General features: G+C 48.0%; 1 protein-coding gene and 1 pseudogene across 1 annotated transcript; both read right to left on the bottom strand.

Annotated features, from left to right (window-relative positions):
- Positions 1-899: 899 nt before the first annotated feature.
- On the bottom strand, positions 900-5532 carry LOC116990028 (N-acetyltransferase 8-like). The gene is made up of 2 exons (XM_033047553.1): positions 5449-5532; positions 900-1691 (listed from the first exon to the last, which is right to left on the bottom strand). Exons 1-2 carry the CDS (start codon positions 5530-5532, stop codon positions 900-902), a joined length of 876 nt encoding a protein of 291 aa, XP_032903444.1.
- Positions 5533-21010: 15478 nt separating this feature from the next.
- Positions 21011-21189, bottom strand: LOC116990261 (annotated as a pseudogene).
- Positions 21190-25782: the final 4593 nt, after the last annotated feature.

Genomic DNA, 25782 nt, shown 5'->3' with positions numbered 1-25782 from the left:
TGGGAAGAGGTACAGGAGCATTAGCTGCAAAACCAGCAGGATGCTCCTCAGCTTCTTCCCGCAGGCTATAAGACTGTTAAACGGACTTTGCCCCCTGCCAAAGTATCGCGCACCAACCACCAACCTGGACAGAGCCACTGTCGTGCCGCTGCCGATCGGAACGCCTGTTGATGTTTAGTTGAGAGTAGTGTTAAACTTGTTCATGATATATGTATTTTTATTTCTATTTATTTTTTACTGCACACTGAATGGACACTGGTTTGAGTAACGTTTTTTTGTTTCCTCTGGGTATGTGAGTACTCAGGAAAATAACAATAAAGATATACAATACAATACAATACAATCTCCATGCCCCTTCTCTTCCCTGATGTAGCTAGGCATACACCATAGAAACTGGCACTTTGGCCCATTGTGTCCACGCTGACCATTAGGCACCAATCTACTCTGACCCCATACTGAATCCGATGGTTCTACGACTGTAGCTGTCCCTTCACAAGAATGATTCTAGGCCTGAGTGGGTTAGCATATGATGGGCGTTTGACAGCACTGGGCCTCTACTCGCTGGAGTTTAGGTTGAACGGGCACTTCATTGAAAATTCCACTCAATCTCGATCTGCTCCAAATGCCTTGACCTCCACGCCCCAGTCCACCCCTCCACTCCCCTCCCTTTCCCGCACTCTCTACCCTTCCACTCCCCACACCACCCCACCACTCCCCTCCCTTTCCCGCACTCTCTACCCTTACACTTCCCACACCACCCCACCACTCCCCTTCCCGCATTCCCCAACCCCCAACATTATCTCCATCGCTCCCCACACCAGTGAGAGCTCAGAGACTACATCTCGTTGGAAAGTTTCCTTGATCGTTTATGTCAACACCCACCGTGTGGCCGTACATCTTCAGTGGTGATTCCCAGCATCCAGAGGATACAAGCTCATCTCGCACAGGTAGATGTTGGTGACTAAGGAGAGCAGGGGTTGTCCGGGCAATGGCACCTTGTCCCTGGTCACCCGAAAGCCCTGGGCCTGGTAGAGCATGATGGCTCGATGCTGGACAGTGGTGGTGTCCAAGACGCACTCTCGGTAGCCGTTCTCCCGGGCGAACTCCAACACGTGGCGGGTCAGTCGGCGGCCCAGACCTAGGCCCCGGCATCGCCGGTCGACAGCGAGACGGAGGAGCTGGCAGCAGCCCGGCTGTCCCTCGGCCGCCTGCACCGCCACCACGCCCCGCAGCCCACCGTCTCCCCCCTGCTCCTCCACCACCCAGAACCCCGCCCCCGGCCTCCCCATGTACGTCCCCTCAATGTCCGCCATGTCCACCTCCAGCATTTCCCTCAAGTAGTTGGTATAGACCATGCGGCAGGCCAGGTAGAGCAGGGCTAGCAGCGCGGCGACGGGCAGAGCAGCCCAGGCCATCGACCGGCTGGCTACGTAGACGGCGGCCCCGACAGCCAGGAGGAGGCAGGGAGCGGTGGGCGACAGCAGCGCCCCGCGGAAGGCCGGACAAGGCTGGTCCAGCAAACCCTCCGAGAATATCCTGCGGGCCTCCGGCGAGTCGCCGGCCCGGAACGGGCGCACGGTGAAGCGGGGACCATCTCCGGCCTTGTGGGCGGCCGCCATGGTCCAGGGAGACGCTGGAAGATGGAGAAGTTCCGGCCTGAAGAAGGAGATGCAGAGGACAAGGGTCCGGATCTGCAGAGGGCGAGAAAAGTCAATTGAGACAGAGATTCTCATGCATCTCCTCTAACCTTATAGAGCCAGAGAGCAGAGAAACAGGCCCTTCGGCCCAACTTTCCCATGCACACCAGATGTCCCATTCAACCACATAACCATATAACAATTACAGCACGGAAACAGGCCATCTCGGCCCTACAAGTCCGTGCCGAACAATTATTTCCCCTAGACCCATCTACCCGCATTCAGACCATAACCCTCCATTCCCTTCCCATCCATATACCTATCCAATTGATTTTTAAATTATAAAATCGAACCACTTCCACTGGAAGCTCATTCCACACAGCTACCACTCTCTGAGTAAAGAAGTTCCCCCTCATGTTAGCCCTAAACGTCTGTCCCTTAATTCTGAAGTCATGTCCCCTTGTTTGAATCTTCCCTATTCTCAATGGGAAAAGCTTGTCCACGTCAAATCTGTCTATCCCTCTCATCATTTTAAAGACCTCTATCAAGTCCCCCCTGAACCTTCTCCGCTCCAGAGAATAAAGACCTAACTTATTCAACCTTTCTCTGTAACTTAGTTGCTGAAACCCAGGCAACATTCTAGTAAATCTCCTCTGCATTCTCTCTATTTTGTTGACATCCTTCCTATAATTGGGCGACCAAAATTGTACACCATACTCCAGAATTGGTCTCGCCAATGCCTTGTACAATTTCAACATTACATCCCAACTTCTATACTCAATGCTCTGATTAATAAAGGCTAGCATTCCAAAAGCTTTATTTACCACCCTATCTACATGAGATTCCACCTTCAGGGAACTATGCACAGTTATTCCTAGATCCCTCTGTTCAACTGTTCAACTATTTTCATGTACGTCCTATTTTGATTTGTCCTATCAAGATGTAGCACCTCACACTTATCAGCATTAATCTCCATCTGCCATCTTTCAGCCCATTCTTCCAAATGGCCTAAATCTCTCTGTAGACTTTGGAAATCTATTTCATTATCCACAACACCACCTATCTTAGTATCATCTGCATATTTACTAATCCAATTTATCACACCTTCATCCAGATCATTGATGTACATGACAAACAACAGTGGACCCAACACAGATCCCTGAGGCACCCCACTAGTCACCTGCCTCCAACCTGACAAACAGCCATCCACCATTACTCTCTGGCGTCTCCCATTCAGCCACTGTTGAATCCATCTTGCTACTCCTGCATTTATACCCAACAATTGAACGTTCTTAACCAACCTTCCACGAGGAACCTTGTCAAAGGCCTTACTAAAGTCCATATAGACAACATCCACTGCTTTACCCTCATCAATTTCCCTAGTAACCTCTTCAAAAAATTCAAGAAGATTAGTCAAACAATACCTTCCAGGCACAAATCCATGTTGACTGTTCCTAATCAGACCCTGTTTATCCAGATGCTTATATATATTATCTCTAAGTATCTTTTCCATTAATTTGCCCACCACTGAAGTCAAACTAACAGGTCTATAATTGCTAGGTTTACTCTTAGAACCCTTTTTAAACAATGCAACAACATGCGCAGTACGCCAATCCTCGGGAACTATTCCCGTTTCTAATGACATTTGAAATATTTCTGTCATAGACCCTGCTATTTCTACACTAACTTCCCTCAATGTCCTAGGGAATATCCTGTCGGGACCTGGAGACTTATGCACTTTTATATTTTTCAAAAGTGTCAGTACTTCTTTTACTTTGAATCTCATAGTATCCATAGCTACTCTACTTGTTTCCCTTACCTCACATAATTCAATATCCTTCTCCTTGGTGAATACCGAAGAAAAGAAATGTTTCAATATCTCCCCCATCTCCTTTGGCTCTGCAGATAGCTGTCCACTCTGTCTCTCTAATTTTATCCCTCGTTATCCTTTTGCTATTAATGTAGCTGTAGAAACCCTTTGGATTTACTTTCACCTTACTTGCCAAAGCAACCTCATATCTTCTTTTAGCTTTTATAATTTCTTTCTTAAGATTATTTTTACATTCTTTATACTCCTCAAGCACCTCATTTACTCCATGCTGCCTATAATTATTGTAGCTCTCTCTCTTTTTCCGAACCAAGTGTCCAATTTCCCATGGCTCTTTCCAATTTTTACTATTTCCTTTCAGCCGAACAGGGACATAAAGATTCTGTACTCTTAAAATTTCACCTTTAAATGTCCTCCATTTCTCTTCTACATCCTTCCCATAAAACCAAATGTCCCAATTCACTCCTTTTAAATCCTTTCGCATCTCATCAAAGTTAGCCTTTCTCCAATGAAAAATCTCAACCATAGTTCTGACCCTCTCCATAATTATATTGAAACTAATGGTATTGTGATCACTGGACCCAAAGTGTTCCCCAACGCATACCTCCGCCACCTGGCCTGTCTCATTTCCTAACAGGAGGTCCAGCACTGCCCCTTCTCTAGTAGGTACCTCAATGTATTGCTGCAAAAATCTATCCTGCACACATTTTACAAACTCAAAACCATCCAGCCCATTTACAGAATGTGTTTCCCAGTCTATGTGTGGAAAATTGAAATCTCCCACAATCACTACCTTGTGCTTACTACTAATATCTGCTATCTCCTTACATATTTGCTCTTCCAATTCTCGCTCCCCATTTGGCGGTCTATAATACACCCCTATAAGTGTTGCTACCCCTTTCCCATTTCTCAGTTCCACCCAAATAGCCTCCCTCGACGATCCCTCCAATCTATCCCGCCAAAGCACTGCTGTAATATCTTCCCTGACAAGCAATGCAACACCTCCACCTCTTGCCCCTCCAATTCTATCACACCTGAAGCAACGAAATCCTGGAATATTTAGTTTCCAATCACAGCCCTCCTGCAACCATGTTTCACTGATCGCCACAACATCATACTTCCATTTACGCAGGTCTCACCTGCCCACATTTTGCCCATATTGATCCCCACCTCATCTGCATCGCCATCGCTCCCCACACCAATCAGCTCAGAGACTATAACTCGTTGGAAAGTTTCCTTTATCGATATGTCAGCACTCCCGTGTCTCGGGAACACTTCAGTGGGAATACCCGGCGTCCACAGGTCCCAGCCTCATCTCGCAATCGGAGATGTTGGTGCCCAAGGAGAGCAGGGCCTGTCCGCGTAATGACACCTTGCCACCCGGAAACCCTGGACACAATAGAGCCGGATGGTGGGAAACTGGTCAGTGGTGGTGTTCAGGACGCACTCTCTGCCGTCCCGCGGTACTGGGCGAACGGCAGCACCCGGCGGGCCAGTCTGCGGCCCAGGCGCCGGCATCGCCGGTGAACCGAGAGGCAGAGGAGCCGGCAGCAGCCCGGTTCAGGGCGTTGAACACTACACAGCAACCAGCTGGACAGGTTGCATTTCTGGAAAGAAACGTTGTGGGTCGAGACCCTTCTTCAGACATGTCAGCGGATAGACTTGACCTGAAGAAAGGTCCAGACCCGAAACATATAACATATAACATATAACAATTACAGCACGGAAACAGGCCATCTCGGCCCTACAAGTCCGCTCCGAACAATTTTTTTTCCCTTAGTCCCACCTGCCTGCACTCATACCATAACCCTCCATTCCCTTCTCATCCATATGCCTATCCAATTTATTCTTACGTCACCCATTCTGTCTGAAAAAGGGTCTCGACCCGAAACGTCACCCATTCCTTCGCTCCATAGATGCTGCCTCACCCGATGAGTTTCTCCAGCTATTTGTTTACCTTTCATTAAGGACAGTGCGCTTTACCTGCAACTCCAGCGCTATGACGCCGAGAACTCTGTGCCTTTCTCGTTGCTCCACCTGTCGAGCGAGTTTGGGTGGTTTGTACATGTCTTCCTTGTTGCCTGACCTGCTTTAAATGCGTGGAGAGGGGATGGGCAGGAGGAAGGGAGCAGGGAATGGGACGATGCTGTGAATGTGTCGAGACTTACCTACCCGTTGTTCCCCTCTCCTTGAGGACACTGGAGACAGGCTCCCGCACGAAGCCGGTACCGGAGGGGGGAGGGGGAGTGGAGATGATCCCCACCCCCCACCCCACCCCAACAGGACAGCCCATCCGCCCCACACCGCGCCCACCCCGCAAACCTTCACCTCCTCCCACACCTCCCCACCATCCACCCCTTCCCCATACATGACCCTCCCTCCCCACACCTCCCACTCCCGTCAAATCATCACAACTCATCCTGTGATGAATGGGAACGGTCCCCAAGCTGATGGCAGGAAGCAGTGGGAAGAAGCCATAGCCCGGATGGTGGGGTTTAGACAGCTGGTGTCTGCTTGAGGCAGCGCTTCATGCAGATGCTTTCAATGGTGCGATGGCTGTACCCGTGATGGGTGGACAGGAGAGAGATAGGGAGGAATTGATTTTGTTTTATATTGGCCTCAATTGTATGAAATAAGAAACAAGAGGAAGAAATGAACCAAGTGGTACATGTGGAACATCTGTTCGAATAGTTTTATTGCAATAAGATCACCTTTGGAAAAAACATTCAATTCAGGTACAGACGAAATGTGGAGGAAGGAACTGCAGATGCTGGTTTAAAAAGACGTTTGACACAATATGCTGGAGTAACTCAGCGGGATAGGCAGCATCTCTTGTGAGAAGGAATGGGTGACGTTTCGGGTCGAGACCTGTCTGAAGATGTCTTCTCTCCAGAGATGCTGTCTGACCCAGAACTAGGGGACACAGTTCCAGAACTAGGGGTCACAGTTTAAGGATAAGAGGGAAGTCTTTTAGGCCCGAGATGAGGAAATCATTTTTTACACAGAGAGTGGTGAATCTGTGGAATTCTCTGCCACAGAAGGTAGTTGAGGCCAGTTCATTGGCTATATTTAAGAGGGAGTTAGATGTGGCCCTTGTGGCTAAAGGGATCAGGGGGTGTGGAGAGAAGGCAAGGATGGGATACTGAGTTGGATGATCAGCCATGATCATATTGAATGGCGGTGCAGGCTCGAAGGGCCAAATGGCCTACTCCTGCACCTATTTTCTATGTTTCTATGTTTCTATGTTTCTATGACCCGCTGAGTTACTACAGCATTTTGTGTCTATCTTCAATTAAGGTACAGTTTGATTTAAATGTGTATATACAATTGATGTTTTTGTGTGCTGTCTGAGTTTCTGTGCCTGTGACGCTGCTGCAAGCAATGTTTTCAATGGATCTGCACCGCATCGAACGTGCGAATGGCAATAATCTCCATTCGATTTGACTTTCCCCTCTTGATTTAAATTCCCCTACCATCAGGGAAAACGGCTGTGACTGTCACCCTTGCTTACGACCATCCTGATTTTATAAACTTCTTTCTCATCACCCCTCAGCCTCATTCACTCCATGGAAAACAATCCCAGTTTATCCAACCTCTCCTGATACCACACGCACTCCAGTTCCGGCAACAACCTGGTCAAACTTGTTTGCATCGTTTGCAGCGTAACGCCATCCTTCCCACATCAATGGTCCAAGTGCCTGTCTCATAACTTCATAAGTGATCGGAGTAGAATTAGGCCATTCGGCCCATCAATTCCGCTCCACCATTCAATCGTGGCTGATCTCTCTCTCATAGAAACATAGAAACATAGACAATAGGTGCAGGAGTAGGCCATTCGGCCCTTCGAGCCTGCACCGCCATTGAATATGATCATGGCTGATCATCCAACTCAGTATCCTGTACCTGCCTTCTCTCCATACCCCCTGATCCCTATAGCCACAAGGGCCACATCTAACTCCCTCTTAAATATAGCCAATGAACTGGCCTCAACAACCTTCTGTGGCAGAGAATTCCAGAGATTCACCACTCTGTGTGAAAAATGTTTTTCTCATCTCGGTCCTAAAAGATTTCCCCCTTATCCTTAAACTGTGACCCCTTGTTCTGAACTTCCCCAACATCGGGAACAATCTTCCTGCGTCTAGCCTGTGCAACCCCTTAAGAATTTTGTAAGTTTCTATAAGACCCCCCCCCCCCCCCCCCCCCCCCCCCCCCCCCCCCCCACCCCTCCACAATCTTCTAAATTCTAGCGAGTACAAGCCGAGTCTATCCAGTCTTTCTTCATATGAAAGTCCTGACATCCCAGGAATCAGTCTGGTGAACCTTCTCTGTACTCCCTCTATGGCAAGAATGTCTTTCCTCAGATTAGGAGACCAAAACTGTACGCAATACTCCAGGTGTGGTCTCACCAAGACCCTGTACAACTGCAGTAGAACCTCCCTGCTCCTATACTCAAATCCTTTTGCTATGAATGCTAACATACCATTCGCTTTCTTCACTGCCTGCTGCACCTGCATGCCTACTTTCAATGACTGGTGTACCATGACACCCAGGTGTCGTTGCATCTCCCCTTTTCCTAATCGGCCACCATTTAGATAATAATCCCTTTCCGTTCTAACCCCATTCTCCTGCCTTCTCCCCGTAACCCCTGACACTGGTATGATGGTCATTAACTTCTTGTATGTTTTACTATTATGTATTATCTGTGAGTTATTGGCTTCACGGACGTGTTTGGTGGCAGCAATGAAGGATTTCAAAAGAATAGTCAAGGAATCAAGTGTCTTTAATAGTCACTTACACTGAGAGTGGAACAATTAAATTCTTACTTATAAAAGCAGAGCACATCTGAAAACACAAAGCACCTAAATAATCTGTAATCTAACACATTTAATGAATTAATCACCACGATACATGCAAAAAGACACCCAACGTTCTTAGTGCAACCAAAATCATTCAATAGAAGTTCCTAGTTGAGGTTGGTGTTGTGTCGGGTTCATCATCCTGAACCTGACAGTGGAGCCCTTTGGAGACAGCATCTTTTACAGATCCTTTCGATAGTGGGAAGGTCAGTACCCGTGATGGACCGGGCAGTGTCTACCATTCTCTATAATCATCTTCATTCTTCTGCATCAAGTTACCAAACCAGGCCGTGATGCAACCAGTCAACATGCTCCCCACCGTACACCTGTAGAAGTTGAAGAGCATTCTAGCTGACCTGCCATATCACCTCAATCTTCCAAGGAAGTGTAGTCTTGTAGACACAAGGAACTGCAGATGCTTGAATCTTGCGAGGAACACACAATGAGCTGGAGTCATTCAGTGGGTCACGGCATCATACCTGGAGAAGATGGAAAGGTGATGTTTCTTACTGCGACCCTTCTTCTCAGAGAGAAGAGTTGCTGGTGGGCTTTATTTGTCATCACATCGTAGTGCCGGGCCAAGGACAGATCTTCACACATATACCAACCCAGGAACTTGAAGTTGTTGCCTCTATGTATCGCAGGCCGACCGGCGTTCCATGTAGTCCTATGACCTCGGTTTAAGGTGTAGAAAGGAAGTGCAGATGCTGATCTAAACCAGCACCTGCAGTTGCTTCCTACACCCGAGTTTAAGGGGTCCATCATGAACTGCATACGGGACCAGACCTCACCTCGATCTGCTCCAACTGCCTTCACCTCCACTCCACACCCCCCCCCCCCCCCCTCCACTCGATACACCACCCCACCACTTCCCTCCCCTTCCCATTCTCCCCACCCCCACCATCATCTCCACCGCTCCCCACAGCAATGAGCTCAGAGACTATATTTCATTGGAGAGTTTCCTTTATTGATATGTCACCACCCACCGTGTCACCTCGTCAGTGGCAATTCTCAGCATCAAGAGGATACAACCTCATCTCGTAGTCGTAGATGTTGGTGACCCAGGATAGCAGAACCAGTCCGGGCATGGGCTGGGCGTCCCCGATCTGCCGAAAGCCCTGGGCCTGGTAGAGTCTGAGGGCGGGATGGTGGACATTGGAGGTCTCCAAGACGCACTCTCGGTAGCCGTTCTCCCGGGAGAACTCCAACACGTGGCGGGTCAGTCTGCGGCCCAAGCCTAGGCCCCGGCATCGTCGGTCGACAGCGAGACGGAGGAGCTGGCAGCAGCCCGGCTGTCCCTCGGCCGCCTGCACCGCCACCACTCCCCGCAGCCCACCGCCTCCCCCCTGCTCCTCCACCACCCAGAACCCCGCCCCCGGCCTCCCCATGTACGTCCCCTCAATGTCCGCCATGTCCGCCGCCAGCCACTCCCTCAGGTAGCTGGTATAGACCATGCGGCAGGCCAGGTAGAGCAGGGCTAGCAGCGCGGCGACGGGCAGAGCGGCCCAGGCCAGCGACCAGCTGGCTACGTAGACGGTGGCCCCGACAGCCAGGAGGAGGCAGGGAGCGGTGGGCGACCGCAGGGCCCCGCGGAAGGCCGGCCAAGGCAGTTCCATCACACCCTCCGAGAATATCCTGCGGGCCTCCGGCGAGTCGCCGGCCCGGAACGGGCGCAGGGTGAAGCGGGGACCGTCTCCGGCCTTGTAGGCGGCCGACATGGTCCAGGGAGCCGCTGGGAGATGGAGAAGTTCCGGCCTGAAGAAGGAGATGCTGAGGAGAAGGGTCCGGATCTGCAGAGAGAGAAAGATCAATTGAGACAGAGATTCACCTGCATCTCCTCTAACCCCATAGAGCCAGAGAGCAGAGAAACAGGCCCTTCCGCCCAACTTTCCCATGCACACCAGATGTCCCATTTACGTAGGTCTCATCTGCCCACATTTTGCCCATATTGCTCCAAACCTTTCCTATCCATGAACCTGTCCAAATATGTTTTGATTATCATCTACAGCTTTCGGAGTTCCCAACGTGGCTTTCAATACATCGGCCAAGATAGACTAGGAAACCGCTTCGCCGAATATACTTGCGCCCGGTCTGCCAAGACCTGTTGGATCTCCCAGTTGCTAAACCTTTTAATTCCCCTTGCATTTCCTACTCCACTCTCTCTGTCCCGAGCCTCCTTCTCCGCCTGAGTGAGGCCGCACCCAAACTGCAGGAACATCATTCCCTGGCACCTGAATCAGCGGGCAGCTTCGTCCCCTATATTACCGGGCTTCTGCACAGCCCTTTCATAAGCTGGGGTACAGTCCCGATTCTCCGACCTACCTCATTATGGACAACTGCTTTAGAAAGAACTGCAGATGCTGGAAAAATCGAAGGTAGACAAAAATGCTGGAGAAACTCAGCGGGTGCGGCAGCATCTTTTGAGCGAGGGAATAGGCGACGTTTCTGGTCGAGACCCTTCTTCAGACTATTCGCCTATTCCTTCAGACTACTTCGCCTATTCCTTCGCTCCATAAATGCTGCCTCGCCCGCTGGGTTTCTCCAACTATTTGTTTACCTTTCATTATGGACAGTGCGCTTCATCTGCAACTCCAGCGCTATGACGCCGACAACTCTGTACCATTCTCGTTGCTCCACCTGTCGAGCGAGTTTGGATTGTTTGTACATGTGTCACTTGTTGCCTGACCTGCTTTGAATGCGCGGAGAGGGGATGGGCAGGAGGAAGGGTGAGAGGGAGCAGGGAATGGGACGATGCTGTGAATGTGTCGACACTTACCTACCGGTTGTTGCCCTCTCCTTGTGGACAGTCTGGAGACAGGATCCCGCTAGATGCTGGTACCGGAGGGGCAGGGGGAGTGGAGAGGAGCCCCCACCCACCCCAGCAGGACAGCCCATCCGCCCCACATCGCGCCCCCCCCCCCCCCCAAACCTTCACCTCCTGCCACACCTCCCCCACCATCCACCCCTTCCCCATCCCTGGCCCTCCCTCCCCACACCTCCCACTCCCGCCAAATCATCTCAACTCCTCCTGTGATGAATGGGACCGGTCCCCAAGCTTAAGGAAGGACTGTGCAGAAGTGTGATAACAGAGGAGAAGCTGTTCCTGAGTCTGGTGGTGCGAGCTTTCAAGCTTTTGTACCTTCTGCCGGGCGGGTGCAAGGAGAAGAAGGAATGGCTCGGTGGTTTGACAGGTTTTTGATTATGTTGCCTGCTTTTCTGATGCAGCGTTAAATGTAGATCAAACCTCATTGCGAAACTTACCTTACCCCTCCCTACCCGACACACCTTCCCCATACCTGACCCGGCTGTCCCTCGTCATCATCTCCCGCAGCCCAGCGCCCCCACCTCCTCCACCACCCAGCACCCCACCCCCGTCCTCCCCACCTACGTCCACTCAATGTCCGCCTCCAGCTTCTGCTTCACCAACTCGGCGCAGTCCAGGTAGAGCAGGGCTAGCAGCGCGGCGACGGGGAGAGCGGCCCAGGTCAGGGGCCAGGCCGATTCGTAGACCGCGGCCCCGACAGCCAGGAGGAGGTAGGGGTCGGCGGGCGATAGCAGGGCCCGGCGAGAGGCCGACCAAAGCAGGTCCTGCAGACCCTCTCCGATAGCTCCTGCGGGCCACCGGCGAGTCGCCCACCCGGAACGGGCGCACGCTGATGGTCCAGGCACCCGCTGGGAGGTGGGGGCGCTTCGGCCTGGGGGAGGAGGCGCAGAGGAGAGGGGTCTCCGACGCTGGGAACTCTGTACCTTATTTGGCTTGTCTGCGTAAGCGTGTTGCCTGTATCTGTCTGGCCTGTTTGTGTTGCCTGTTGCCTCACAGACTTTGAATGCATGGAGAGGAGAGGGGAGTGGCAGGAGGGAGTGTGAGATTGAGCAGGGACTGGGACGGGGATGGGGGGGTGTCGACACTCACCTATGAGTTCCTTCCATCTCCGCACATGAATACACTCATGAAGAATATGTGCTCCAGTTGCAAAGAATTATTATTCTTATTTGTTATTCTTAGTTATTATTTATTTTATTCTGATTATATGTTTATATTTCCTGTTAACCTATGTAAGGTGTCCTTGAGATGTCTGAAAGGCGCCCAATAAATAAAATTTATTATTATTATTATTAGGTAAAATAAAAAAATGCAAGGGCATGGATGAGGTAGACTGGGAGATTGGGAATACATTCTTATGGACCTTCACCACACTGAATCCACGCCGACCATTGATCACCCGTTCACATTAGTTCTATGTCATTCAATTTTCTCATCCACTCCCACACACCAGGGCCAATTAACCTATAAACTCTTATGTCTTTGGGATGTGCGAGGAAACCAGACCATCCGGAGAAAACCCATTTGGCCACAGGGAAAACGTGCAAACTCCACACTGACTGCTCCTGAGGTCAGGATCGAACCTGGTTCTATGAAGCTGTGCACCAGCAGCTCTATCAGCTGCCCACTGTGCCACCAGCATTCTATGTGGTAATTGAAACTTTGAACGGATATTTAAACATTTCCCTGGATCGGATTTAGAGAGATATGGGTCAAATGCAGGCACATAGGTCTTGACCAGATGACAATATGTAGAAAGGAACTGCAGATGCTAATTTACACCGAAGATAGCAACACAACGCTGGAATATCTCAGTTGCATTTCTGGAAAGAAACGTTGCGTGTCAAGATCCTTCTTCAGACATGTCAGCGGATATTCTTGACGCGAAATGTCATTCATTCTTGCTTATCAGAGATGCTGCCTGTCCGCTGAGTTACTCCTGCATTTTGTGTCTTTCATCAGCTCGAATGACAACTTGGTCGGCATGGACAAGGTGGGTCGAAGCATTCTGTATGGTTCCATGAATCAGACTGGAGCCTAGCCTTTGGAGATGTGATATGTTCCCTGCCACAATGCTGCTGCACTCCAACTTTGCTTGGAAGACGAAAGAAAGAGAAAGACAGCCAAAATATACTGGAGTAACTCAGCGGGGCAGGCAGCATGTCTGGGGAGGAGGAATGGGCGACGTTTCGGGTCGAGACCCTTCTTCAGACTAGTCAGGGGAAAGGGAAACGAGAGATATAGCTGATGATGTTGTGAGACAAAGTATGATGAATGAAATAAATGCAAAAAATGTAACAATGATAAAGGAAACAAGCCCTTGTTAGCTGTTGGTACACAAAAATGCTGGAGAAACTCAGCGGGTGCAGCAGCATCTATGGAGCGAAGGAAATAGGCAACGTTTCGGGCCGAAACCCTTCTTCAGACGGTTTAGCTGTTTGTTGGGAGAAAACAAGAAGCTGGTGCGACTTGGGTAGGGGAGGGATGGAGAAGGAGGGTATGACAGGGTTACTTGAAGTTAGAGTCCAGACCCGAAACGTCACCCATACATTCTCACCATAGATGCTGTCTGTCCCGGTGAGTTACTCCAGCTTTTTGTGTCTATCTTCAGTTTAAACCAGCATCTGCTGGTTTCCTTCCTGCTCAATATTCGTACTGCTGGACTGCGGTCACTGGAATTTGTCTGCTTTGGTCTAACCAAGTGCTCTGCCTCTCTTCTTGATCAACTTAATAGTGGTAACAGCTGATAATAAATACATATTTCCTTCATTCCCTCACTTTCCGAATAGTCAAGCGATAGTCATTCAGCACGGAAACAGGCCCCTTGCCCCAACTTGCCTATGTCGACCAAGATGCCTATTCTCACTAGTCCCTGCTGTCTGCATTTGACCCGTATCCATCTACATCTTTCCTAACCAAGCACCCGTCTAAATGTAACAATGATAAAGGAGGTGGAACGTGTTTCCAGCTTCAGGTTTCTGGAGGTCAACATCTCCGATGACCTCTCTTGGACCCACAATACCTCAACACTGGCCAAGAAGGCTCACCAGCGTCTCTTCTTCCTGAGGAGACTAAAGAAGGTCCATCTGTCGCCTCAGATTCTGGTGAACTTCTACCGCTGCACCATCGAGAGCATCCTTACCAACTGTATCACAGTATGGTATGGCAACGGCTCTGTCTCCGACCGGAAAGCACTGCAGAGGGTGGTGAAAACTGCCCAACGCATCAGCGGTTCCTCACTCCCCTCCGTTGAGTCTGTCCAAAGCAAGCGATGTCTGCGAAGGGCGCGCAGCGTCGTCAAGGACTGCTCTCACCGCAGCCACAGACTGTTTACCCTCCTACCATAGGGGAGGCGCTACAGGTCTCTCCGTTGCCGGACCAGCAGGTTCAGGAACAGCTTCTTCCCTGCGGCTGTTATACTACTTAACAGTAGTTAAGTAGTACAAACCCCCCCCCCCCCCCCCCCCCCCCCCCCCCCCCTCCTCCCGGACACTCCTTCCCCAAGAACAATTGCACTACTACTACTGGACATATATATATAGTACTGCTCATTATTCTATGTTCGCTCTTCTGGGTGAGATGCTAACTGCATTTCGTTGTCTCTGTACTGTGCACTCCACACTGGCAATAAAGATTGAATCTGAATCTAAATCTGATTTTAATGTGTTAATACTATTGGCCTCAACTACCTTCCTTTCATATTCCTGACAGATGTTTTTGTATCTTCTGTAATTGTAGAACTAATAAAGAACACACCAGCTAAAGATTCAACAAGTTTATTAGCATATAGTAAAGTAACACTACAAGTAGTCACCACCGTGACTACATCCCTACTACCGACTAGTGGCTAAAAATGTTAGTGACATATGGTGACTCTAACGTAAGACCCGGACTGGATTTTAGATCCGGGAGGTGTATAACATAGGTACACAAAATTGCTGGGGAAACTCAGCGGGTGCAGCAGCATCTATGGAGCGAAGGAAATAGGCGACGTTTCGGGCCGAAACCCTTCTTCAGGCCGAAACGTCGCCTATTTCCTTCGCTCCATAGATGCTGCTGCACCCGCTGAATTTCCCCAGCAATTTTGTGTACCTTCGATATTCCAGCATCTGCAGTTCCCTTTTGAACACAGGTGTATAACATATGTGTGTTAATATTTGAGTGGTAGCTTGCCAAGCTTATTGTCAAAAAGTTCCTTATACTGAGCGAGAATTTGTTCAGTGGATTCTTGGGTAGGGGAAAGTTGGTGCACCTCTTCTGCAATGCGTATCAATCCCGTGTCCTGGCAGGCATCAATACCAAGTAGAGTCGTTACCTTGCCCGAAACAATAACAAAAAGTTCAGCTTGTGCACATGTGTCAGATGGCACTGAAGGTCAACCCTGCCAACTGGGCGAACCTCTCCTCCCGCAAATGGAATTAATGAAGCTGTCGTGTTTACGACAGTCCTTGACCCTGGACAACTCAGCCAGAGACATAATATTACTACGAGCTCCAGTATCCAACTTCGCCACAGCTGTGGTGTTGTTGCTTTGGATTGTAACTTCTAGATCGCTTATCTTACATGTAATCTCGGATAGAGAATGTATTTTTAGGCCGGAAATGTCAGGTTCCGACAAATTCTCACAAGGAACGGCACGGCTTGAGCTAGATTGGACAGGCGGTGGAAAATATCTTGCTGGAGCAGATTTACCTGCTGTCTGGGTTCTGAGCAGATCGACAGTAATGGCCGACACAAATCAGTTATGTAATTCCCCAGCCTTGTCACCCAGCTATCATTCATTTGTTCCATATCTCACTACATCGCCATCTATATATCTCATACGAATATTAATTTCTCTAACTTCAAGTAAACCCCTCTCCATCACTCCACCTCCCAAGTCCCACCAGCTTCAAAGTAGTCTTGTTTAGTCTCATTGGCTGTAACTTGTTTTCACCCAGCACAGCTAACAATGTCCCGTTCCCCTTTTCATCATTGCTTTTCGGCATATCTTTCATTCATTTGTTCCATATCTCATTACATCGCCATCTATATATTTCATTCCCCCTTCCCCTGACCCTCAGTCTGAAGAAGGGACTCGATCCGAAATGCCACTTATTCCTTTTCTCCAGAGATACTATCTGGCCTGCTGAGCTGGTCCAGCTTTTTCTTTATTTCCCTAGTATACATTTGCCTGCCTCTCTGTTTATGAGACTCACATTTGCCTTCAGCCACCTCTCTCCTTTACATAAGTTCATGTTTTTCTCACTGGTTACGTGAGGCACATATTCCATTACAGTGCATATTTAAGGCACGATTCATATTACATAGAAACAACGAACTGCGTATGTTGGTTTGCATATACGTGCTGGAGTAACCCAGCTGTTCAGACAGCATCTCTGGAGAACATAAACAGTTGACGTTTTGAGGTGGGACCCTTCTTCAGACTCCTCACAAAATGTCATAAAGGGCTGGAGTAACTCAACTCCAGTATCTCTGGAGGACATAAATAAGTGACATTTTGGGCTGGGGCCCTTCTTCAGTCTAATTATGGGGGAGGGGGCGGGAAACCAGGGAAGAAAGCTAGCAGAGTGGAGGAGCTGGGTAAAGCTAGACATCCTCTGTTTAAATTTAACTACGTCACTTTCAGACACATTGTAAAACCCCATCACATTATGAGCACTCTTCCCCATAGGCCCACTTTACAGAAAGATTATCAAGTAAACACTTTTTATTTCAGAAACAAGGTCTAAAATTATAATGTGTCTGGTGTTTGTCTTCCAGTTGATCCATATACATTGGACAAGTATGGTGCAGCAGTAGAGTTGCTGCCTCACAGCGCCAGAGACCCAGGTTTGATCCTGACCCTGGGTCCTGTCTGTCTCCTAATTTGAGGAAGGACGTCCTTGTGATCGAGGCAGTGCAGCGTAGGTTCACGAGATTGATCCCTGGGATGACGGGACTGTCATATGAGGAAAGATTGAAAAGACTAGGCTTGTATTCACTGGAGTTTAGAAGGATGAGTGGGGATCTTATAGAAACATATAAAATTATAAAACGACTGGACAAGCTAGATGCAGGAAAAATGGTCCCAATGTTGGGCGAGTCCAGAACCAGGGGCCACAGTCTTAGAATAAAGGGGAGGCCATTTAAGGCTGAGGTGAGAAAAAACATTGTCACCCAGGGAGTGACAAATTTGTGGAATTCCCTGCCACTGAGGGCAGTGCAGGCCAAATCACTGGATGGATTTAAAAGAGAGTTACATAGAGCTCTAGGGGCTAGTGAAATCTTGGGATATGGGGAGAAGGCAGGCACGGGATATTGATTGGGGCCGATCAGCCATGATCACAATGAATGGTGCTGCTGGCTCGAAGGGCCGAATGGCCTCCTCCTGCACCTATTTTCTATGCTTCTATGTTTCTGTACATTCTCCCTGTGACCATGTTGATTTCCTCAGGGTGCTCCGGTTTCCTCCCATATTAAGACTTATAGGTTTGTAGATTAATAGATTTCAGTAAAGTGTCTCTGATGTGGATGATAAAACTTGTGTATGGGAGATCGCTGGGTGACATGGACCCAGTGACCCAAAGGGCCTGTTTCCATGATGTGTTTCTCTAAAGTAACCTACACTAAACTCTCCTGTTGGTTCACGAGTCAACAGTGTTTTGTTGTCATATTCCCCAGACAGACCAATGAAATTCTTGTTTGCAACAGCAGAACATGTCCCCATGTTGATCCAGAAAAAAACAACTCATATACATTGCACACGTTGCCCCTTCACTGCTAATTCAGTCAAAGTGCAGTTTACGTTTTTGCCGTGTACATGACTATGTAACTCCTGTTTACACAAATGTTTTGAAATTATTCATGTCCAGTGTTACAAACACAAGTTGGATCATATAAATAAATCCTACCACCAAATCCTACCAACATTAAATCCAACTAACATCTCTATTGTTAACTTGGAACATGACCACCAGGTGGCGCCAGCAATGGCTGCCTCGCCAACAGTCTGTCTGTCCCTTCCTTCTTTGTTGTTTCAATAGTATGTGTGCTTTTAGTGTTCTTTAGTTTGTTTTATGTGGGGGTGGGGGGTTGGGAAAAACGTTTTAAAATATCATAAGCCCCTGCTCCACTTAGGAAACCTGAGGTTCCCGGAGGTTTTTGTCAGTCTCCCGAATGGTCGAAAGTGGTTTCCGCTTCTTCTATGTTCCGGCGATTATTTCAAAAAATTCAAAACCGACCGCGACTAAATATAGGTTGCCGTTTTAAAAATCAGTCATTTTTTAGTCGAAGCCGGTTGCGATGCTAGTTGAAGGTGGTTGCCGGTGGTTGCAGGTAGTTGCCGGAGGTTGCATGTGGTTGCCGGAGGTTGCAGCCTCCGGCAACCTCCGGCAACCACCTTCAACTAGCATCGCAACCGGATTCGACAAAAAAATTATCGATTTTTAAAACGGCAACCTATTTTTAGTCGCGGCCGGTTTTGAATTTTTTGAAATAATCGCCTGAACATATAAGAAGCGGAGGTACACAAAATTGCTGGGGAAACTCAGCGGGTGCAGCAGCATCTATGGAGCGAAGGAAATAGGCGACGTTTCGGGCCGAAACCCTTCTTCAGACTGATGGGGGGTGGGGGGGGGGAAAAAAGAAGGAAAAGGGGAGGAGGAGGAGGAGGAGCCCGAGGGCGGGCGGATGGGAGGGTGGGAGGAGATAGCTAGAGGGTTAAGGAAGGGGAGGTGACAGCAAGGGCTAGCCAAATTGGGAGAATTCAATGTTAATGCCATAAGGACGCAAGGTCCCCAGACGGAATATGAGGTGCTGTTCCTCCAATTTCCGCTGTTGCTCACTCTGGCAATGGAGGAGACCCAGGACAGAGAGGTCGGATTGGGAATGGGAGGGGGAGTTGAAGTGCTGAGCCACCGGGAGGTCAGGTAGGTTATTGCGGACTGAGCGGAGGTGTTCGGCGAAACGATCGCCCAACCTACGCTTGGTCTCACCGATGTAAATCAGCTGACATCTAGAGCAGCGGATGCAGTAGATGAGGTTGGAGGAGATACAGGTGAACCTTTGTCGCACCTGGAACGACTGCTTGGGACCTTGAATGGAGTCGAGGGGGGAGGTGAAGGGACAGGTGTTGCATTTCTTGCGGTTGCAACGGAAAGTGCCCGGGGAGGGTGTGGTGCGGGAGGGAAGGGAAGAATTGACGAGGGAGTTGCGGTGGGAGCGGTCTTTGCGGAAGGCAGACATGGGGGGAGATGGGAAGATGTGGCGAGTGGTGGGGTCACGTTGGAGGTGGTGGAAATGGCGGAGGATTATGTGTTGTATTTGCCGGCTGGTGGGGTGAAAGGTGAGGACCAGAGGGACTCTGCCCTTGTTGCGTGTGCGGGGATGGGGAGAGAGAGCAGTGTTACGGGGTATGGATGAGACCCTGGTGTGAGCCTCATCTATGGTGGCGGAGGGGAATCCCCGTTCCCTGAAGAACGAGGACAGTTCCGAACCACTTTCGACCATTAGGGAGACTGACAAAAACCTCCGGGAACCGCACGGAAACCTTGGGTGGGGTGCAAAGTCTCCAGAGGTTTCCGTTCAGGTTTCCTAAGTGGGACAGGGGCATTACCTCGATAGAGATGCATTCTTTTTCCGTATCATATCTCCGTCCGTGCTGTGGCCTAACATCGAGGAGTTGGTGGCTTTTGCTGGAGACCGAATTTGCAAGCTCCAACCTGCGGAAATATCATCACGAAGCTCGCGATCCCTTTGCCAGGGATTGACCTCGAAGCTCCAATCGCCAGAGCCTGCGGACTTTAACATCGTGGAGCTCGCGGTCCCTGGTTAGAGACCGACTTCGGGAGCTCCAAGCCGCAGGAGCTTCGACCGGTTGTATAGTAATGTGCATATTACTGTATCTTAATTGGTACACGTGACAATAAACCTTTGAAACCTTTGTAGCACATTGATTCTAACTGCACGTGGTGCAGCTGTAGAGTTGCTACCTTACAGTGCCATTGACCCGGGTTCCATCCTGATACTATGGAGTTTGTATGTTCTCCCCGTGACCTGCGTGGGGTTTCTCCGGTATCTCCAGTTTCCTCCCACATGGCGAAGACGAACAAGTTTGTAGGTTAATTAGCTTGGTAAAATTGTAAATTGTCCCCAGTGTGTGTAGGGTAGCGTTAATGTGCGGAAGTCGCTGGTCGGTCGCTGTGTCGAAGGTCATGTTTCTCTAAATGAAACTAAACTAAACATCTGCAGAGACCATTCCCTCTGCAACTCCCTGGTTAACCCATCCTCTCCCATCCAAACCACCCCCTCCCCAGGTACCTTCTCCTACAACCGCAGAAGATGCAACACCTGCCCCTATACCTCCTCCCTCAACTTTATCCAGGGACCACGACAGTCCTTTCATATTCGGCAGAGATTCACTTGTCCCTCCTCCAACCTCATCTACTGTATCCGATGTTCAAGATGTGGATTCCATTACATCAGCGAGAACACCTTTGCTCAGTCCACCTGAATCTACCTGATCCCCTGCTTGCTAAACACTTTAATTCCCCTTCCCATTCCCACTGACCTTTTTGTCCTTGGTCTCCTCCACTGTCAGAGTGAGGCTAAATGCAAATTGGGGGAACAGCATCTCATATTTCACTTGGGCAACTTATGGTATGACTATCGATTTCTCTAACTTCATGTAACCCTGGCATTCCCACTCTCTCTATCCCTCCCCCACCAAAGCCACACCAGCTTCTCGTTTTACCCAACAAACCCACTAACAATGATCTGTTTCCTTTATCATCATCACTTTTTAAAAAAAGATTTATTTAAAAAAATTTTTTTTTAATTGTTTTATTTCATTTCAACTTATTTATTTATTTATTTATTTTTACATTTTATTTGCACCATTCCCAGAGGCACTGCAATACTGGGTCGATGCGTGAAGTGGACCGAGCAAGCCCCTATTCCATCTCCCTGTTCCAAAAATCTATTTAATATATGGTCCCTAGCTGAGGGACGTATCAGATATTAAACTGATAAGAACAGATACTACACTTGATTTCTATTTAATATATGGTCCCTAGCTGAGGGACGTATCAGATATTAAACTGATAAGAACAGATACTACACTTGATTTCAGCCAAAAGGCCGAGAAGCGATCTCATCATCATCACTTTTTTGCATGCTTTCATTCATTGTTCTTTATCTCTACATCATCGTCAATATCTCTAGTTTCCTTATCCCTAAAACTAGCCTGAAGCGTCTCCCGCTTAGTTACTCCAGCTTTTTGTGTTTATCTTTGGTTTTAACCAGCATCTGCAGTTCCTTCATACCCATTTAAAGTAAACTAAACCAAACCTTATGTTATGATCTATGATCCGATCATTTCTCACCATTTTACTGATGTCCTCCTTTTTAATATTGATGCACCACCTCCCCATTCGTCCCACCTCTTCTTCCTATAGGTCCAACAACCTTACGAATACGGACTTAAGTTCCGTACTGGTATTGAGATCTTACCCATTTACTGTATTGCTGTTAATTTGCTCACTTAGTTAAGCATTTAGTTCAGAGTCAAGAGTCACGAGTGCTTACTTGTCATATGTAGAGAAATGGAACAATGATATTTTCACTTGCAGCAGCAGAACAGGTCTGTGAACATGGCACTCAATAGGTAATGTAATAAAAACAAAACCGAAAAGGAAGCTCAGTAGATTAAAAAAAATATTAGTGTCAAATATTGGTGTCAAAAAATATTAGTGTCAATTAGTGTAGAAACCCAAAGTCCCTGATTCAAACAAGACAGATCGTAGTTCTAAGTGTAGTTGCTGTTGGTAGTGTTCAATAGCCTGATGGTTGTTGGGAAGAAACTGTACCTGAACTTGGAGGTCATGGTTTTAAGACTCCTATACCTTCTCACCAAGGGAAGGAGTGAAATGAAAGCATGGCCAGTACCAGCACTGCTTTTAGTTGCAGTACCATTGGTTCCCTTCGTTGGTGGGGAGGTCAGTACCTGTGATGGAGTGGGCAGTGTCTCCTTTGTTCCTAGGCTAAGGATGCTGCCCTTGCAGACAGTGAGGAAGCGTGCCCACGCATACAGTGGGATATAGATCGACCGCATGAGAATTGACGGGTGGGGTTTAATCCGAGCAAGTGTGCACTTAATAATAATAACAATAATAATAATAATAATAATAATCTTTATTGTCATTGTACAAGACAACAAAATGTTGTGTTGCACTTTGGGAGGTCGAATGCCCCAGAATCAATCGCTATAAATCAGTGCCATCTTAAGTTTGCTGAGTTCAATATGACTCAGATGTGCATCGAGACCATCGGGTTCTATAATGAAAATGTCTTTCTTTAATGGCCCACCCACAATATCAGAGTCCCTTTGCCCCAAACTGAAGGGTGTAGCAATGTTACAAAATTTTGAGATAAAAAAAATCAAGTCTGCAATTTATCCCATCAGATAAAACATAAAAATAAGTTTAATTTGACACCTAATTCACTTTCATATCTTCAGTATTAATAAAGTTATGGCCATTTTCATACTGAAATTAGCATCTTGTTCCCTATTGCTTTTCCATTGACTTAACTCAAAAGCTGTGATCAAGGACAGTCAAAAGCCCATAACTTTCTTAAAAATTAAGAGAACTGAATGAAATGTTCAGTTATTATAGATTGAAGCATTCTGAAACAAATATGAAACAATCTTACTTGGGTGACCTGAAATTAAAGCATATAATTAGTTAGTTACCTAATTGTAGCTAATTACAAAATTCAATTACTTGATCTAAACATCTATCCATTTCTTTAGAAAAGGTTAACATTTATAAATAGCCTCAGTGTCCAAATAACATTCACACAAGAATTCACAATATAACATGATTTTTAAATCTCATTGTCATGAATTTATAGGCCAAATTTAGTGTTTACCGTAAATTAATGGCCATTTAAATCATCTTGCGAGTGGAATTTTGTGGAACGCAATCATTTGAAACGTTGCGGTTTGCGGTGAATTTAAACTCCATATCGGCAGGAAAAACACTGCCGGTTCGTATGGGGCCTAAATCACCTTTTCGCAATGTAAAACTTGGATTAAAGTAATCCTAAGAAGCAAGTTTATATGTAAAATAAACAACTTACCTATATTTGTCCCGTACGGGAGATCCGTCCCGTTGTCGGCGTTGACGGTGTTAGAAGTCGAGTTTTATTTTACTCCAGCCATTAAATTGTCCAGCGATGTTTTAAAAAAACTTCAGAGAACGGATGTCGGATCGATTTTTCTTCAGCAGCAGAACAGGCTGAGAAAGATCGACTCCAACAGCCGGGAGAAAACAGCATTTTAATCCCGCCCCCTCTCAAAGGCGCCAAAGTCGCGCACACGGCCAGTGGCAGAACTGCAGCGCCGCTGGAGGTAAGTTTTGTAACATACCTACATTGTGGGCCAAAGGGCCCATTCATCTCATACGGTCATAAGGAATAGTAGAATTAGGCCATTCGGCCCAACAAGTCTACTCCGCCATTCAATCATGACTGATCTATCTCTCCCTCTTAACCACCTTCTCCCCATAACCTCTGACACCTGTACTAATCAGGAATCTATCTACATCAGCCTTAACAATATCCACTGCCTTGGCCTCTACAGCCTTCTGTGGTATAGAATTTCACAGATTCACTACCCTTTGATGAATGAAGTACTTTTCTTTGCTCAATGTATGTACCTGGCCTGCTCAGTCACACGTGTATAAAACCATTAGTCAGTGTGGGAACGGTGAAGTAATGGAAGCTTATTGCCAACAGGTGGCACCCAGCACACTGCCCCAACTCGATCACAGGTAGAACAGGCAGTGACCAACATCACTTGTGGAATTTTAGAAGTGGCGCTGCGGTAGATTTGCTGCCTTACAGCACAAGAGGCACGGGTTCAATCCTGACTACGAGTGCTGTCTGTACGGAGTTTGTACGTTCTCCCTGTGACCACGTGGGTTTTCTCCGGGTGCTCCAGTTTCCTCCCACACTCTCAAGACGTACAGGTTTCTTAGATAATTGGCTTGGTATAATTGTAAAATTGTCCCTAGTGTGTGTAGGTTCGTGTACGAGGTGTTCACTGGTCGGGGTGGACTCGATGGGCCGAAGGGCCTGTTTTCCCGTTGTATCTCCAGTTTGCAGTCACCCACCCTGCGTCGCTATGTTGTATAGCAGAAGCAGCGACAGTAACACGTGCACAGTACTCTACTTGTTAGATATTCATGTATATTCCTTAACGCAGTGGATTCCCAATGTGGAGACTCATTGGTGTATTGATGCCAAATTCCTCCTACCACTCCGTGCTCCTCCCACAGTGAAGTACTGATCCCAACACATCCCTCTATCCCACCCCCATCCCATCACATAGTACTGATCCCAAACACATCCGGGTGGCAAGGTGGCGCAGCGGTAGAGTTGCTGCCTTACAGCTTCGGAGACCCCGGTTCGATCCTGACTACGGGTGCTGTCTGTATGGAGTTTGTACGTTCTGCGTGGGTTTTCCTCTGAGATCTTCACTTTGTTCCCACACTCCAAAGATGTACAGGCTTGCAGGTCAATTGGCTTGAGATAATTGTAAATTGTCCCTAGTGTGTGTAGGGTAGTGTTAATGTGATGTGATCGCTGGTCAGTGCAGCCAGTGGGCCGAAGGGCCTGTTTCCGCACTGTATCTCTAAACTAAAATACAATGAAACATCCCTCTATCCCACTCCCCTGTCATCACGTAGTAACGATCCCAAACACATCCTTCTGTCCTGCTCACCTCTCATCACACAGTGCTGGTCACAAATCGCACTGTCCATCTCTCATAGAAACATAGAAACATAGAAATTAGGTGCAGGAGTAGGCCATTCGGCCCTTCGAGCCTGCACCGCCATTCAATATGATCATGGCTGATCATCCAACTCAGTATCCCGTACCTGCCTTCTCTCCATACCCTCTGATCCCCTTAGCCACAAGGGCCACATCTAACTCCCTCTTAAATATAGCCAATGAACTGGCCTCGACTACCCTCTGTGGTAGGAAGTTCCAGAGATTCACCACTCTCTGTGTGAAAAAAGTTCTTCTCATCTCGGTTTTAAAGGATTTCCCCCTTATCCTTAAGCTGTGACCCCTTGTCCTGGACTTCCCCAACATCGGGAGCAATCTTCCTGCATCTAGCCTGTCCAACCCCTTAAGAATTTTGTAAGTTTCTATAAGATCCCCTCTCAATCTCCTAAATTCTAGAGAGTATAAACCAAGTCTATCCAGTCTTTCTTCATAAGACAGTCCTGACATCCCAGGAATCAGTCTGGTGAACCTTCTCTGCACTCCCTCTATGGCAATAATGTCCTTCCTCAGATTTGGAGACCAAAACTGTACGCAATACTCCAGGTGTGGTCTCACCAAGACCCTGTACAACTGCAGTAGAACCTCCCTGCTCCTATACTCAAATCCTTTTGCTATGAAAGCTAACATACCATTCGCTTTCTTCACTGCCTGCTGCACCTGCATGCCCACTTTCAATGACTGGTGTACCATGACACCCAGGTCTCGCTGCATCTCCCCTTTTCCTAGTCAGCCACCATTTAGATAATAGTCTGCTTTCCTGTTTTTGCCACCAAAATGGATAACCTCACATTTATCTACATTATA

Source organism: Amblyraja radiata, chromosome 30, assembly GCF_010909765.2.
Source record: "Amblyraja radiata isolate CabotCenter1 chromosome 30, sAmbRad1.1.pri, whole genome shotgun sequence".
Lineage (NCBI taxonomy): Eukaryota > Metazoa > Chordata > Chondrichthyes > Rajiformes > Rajidae > Amblyraja > Amblyraja radiata.
The sequence above is the reverse complement of the archived record's forward strand: the minus strand, read 5'-3'. Positions and strand labels throughout refer to the sequence as shown.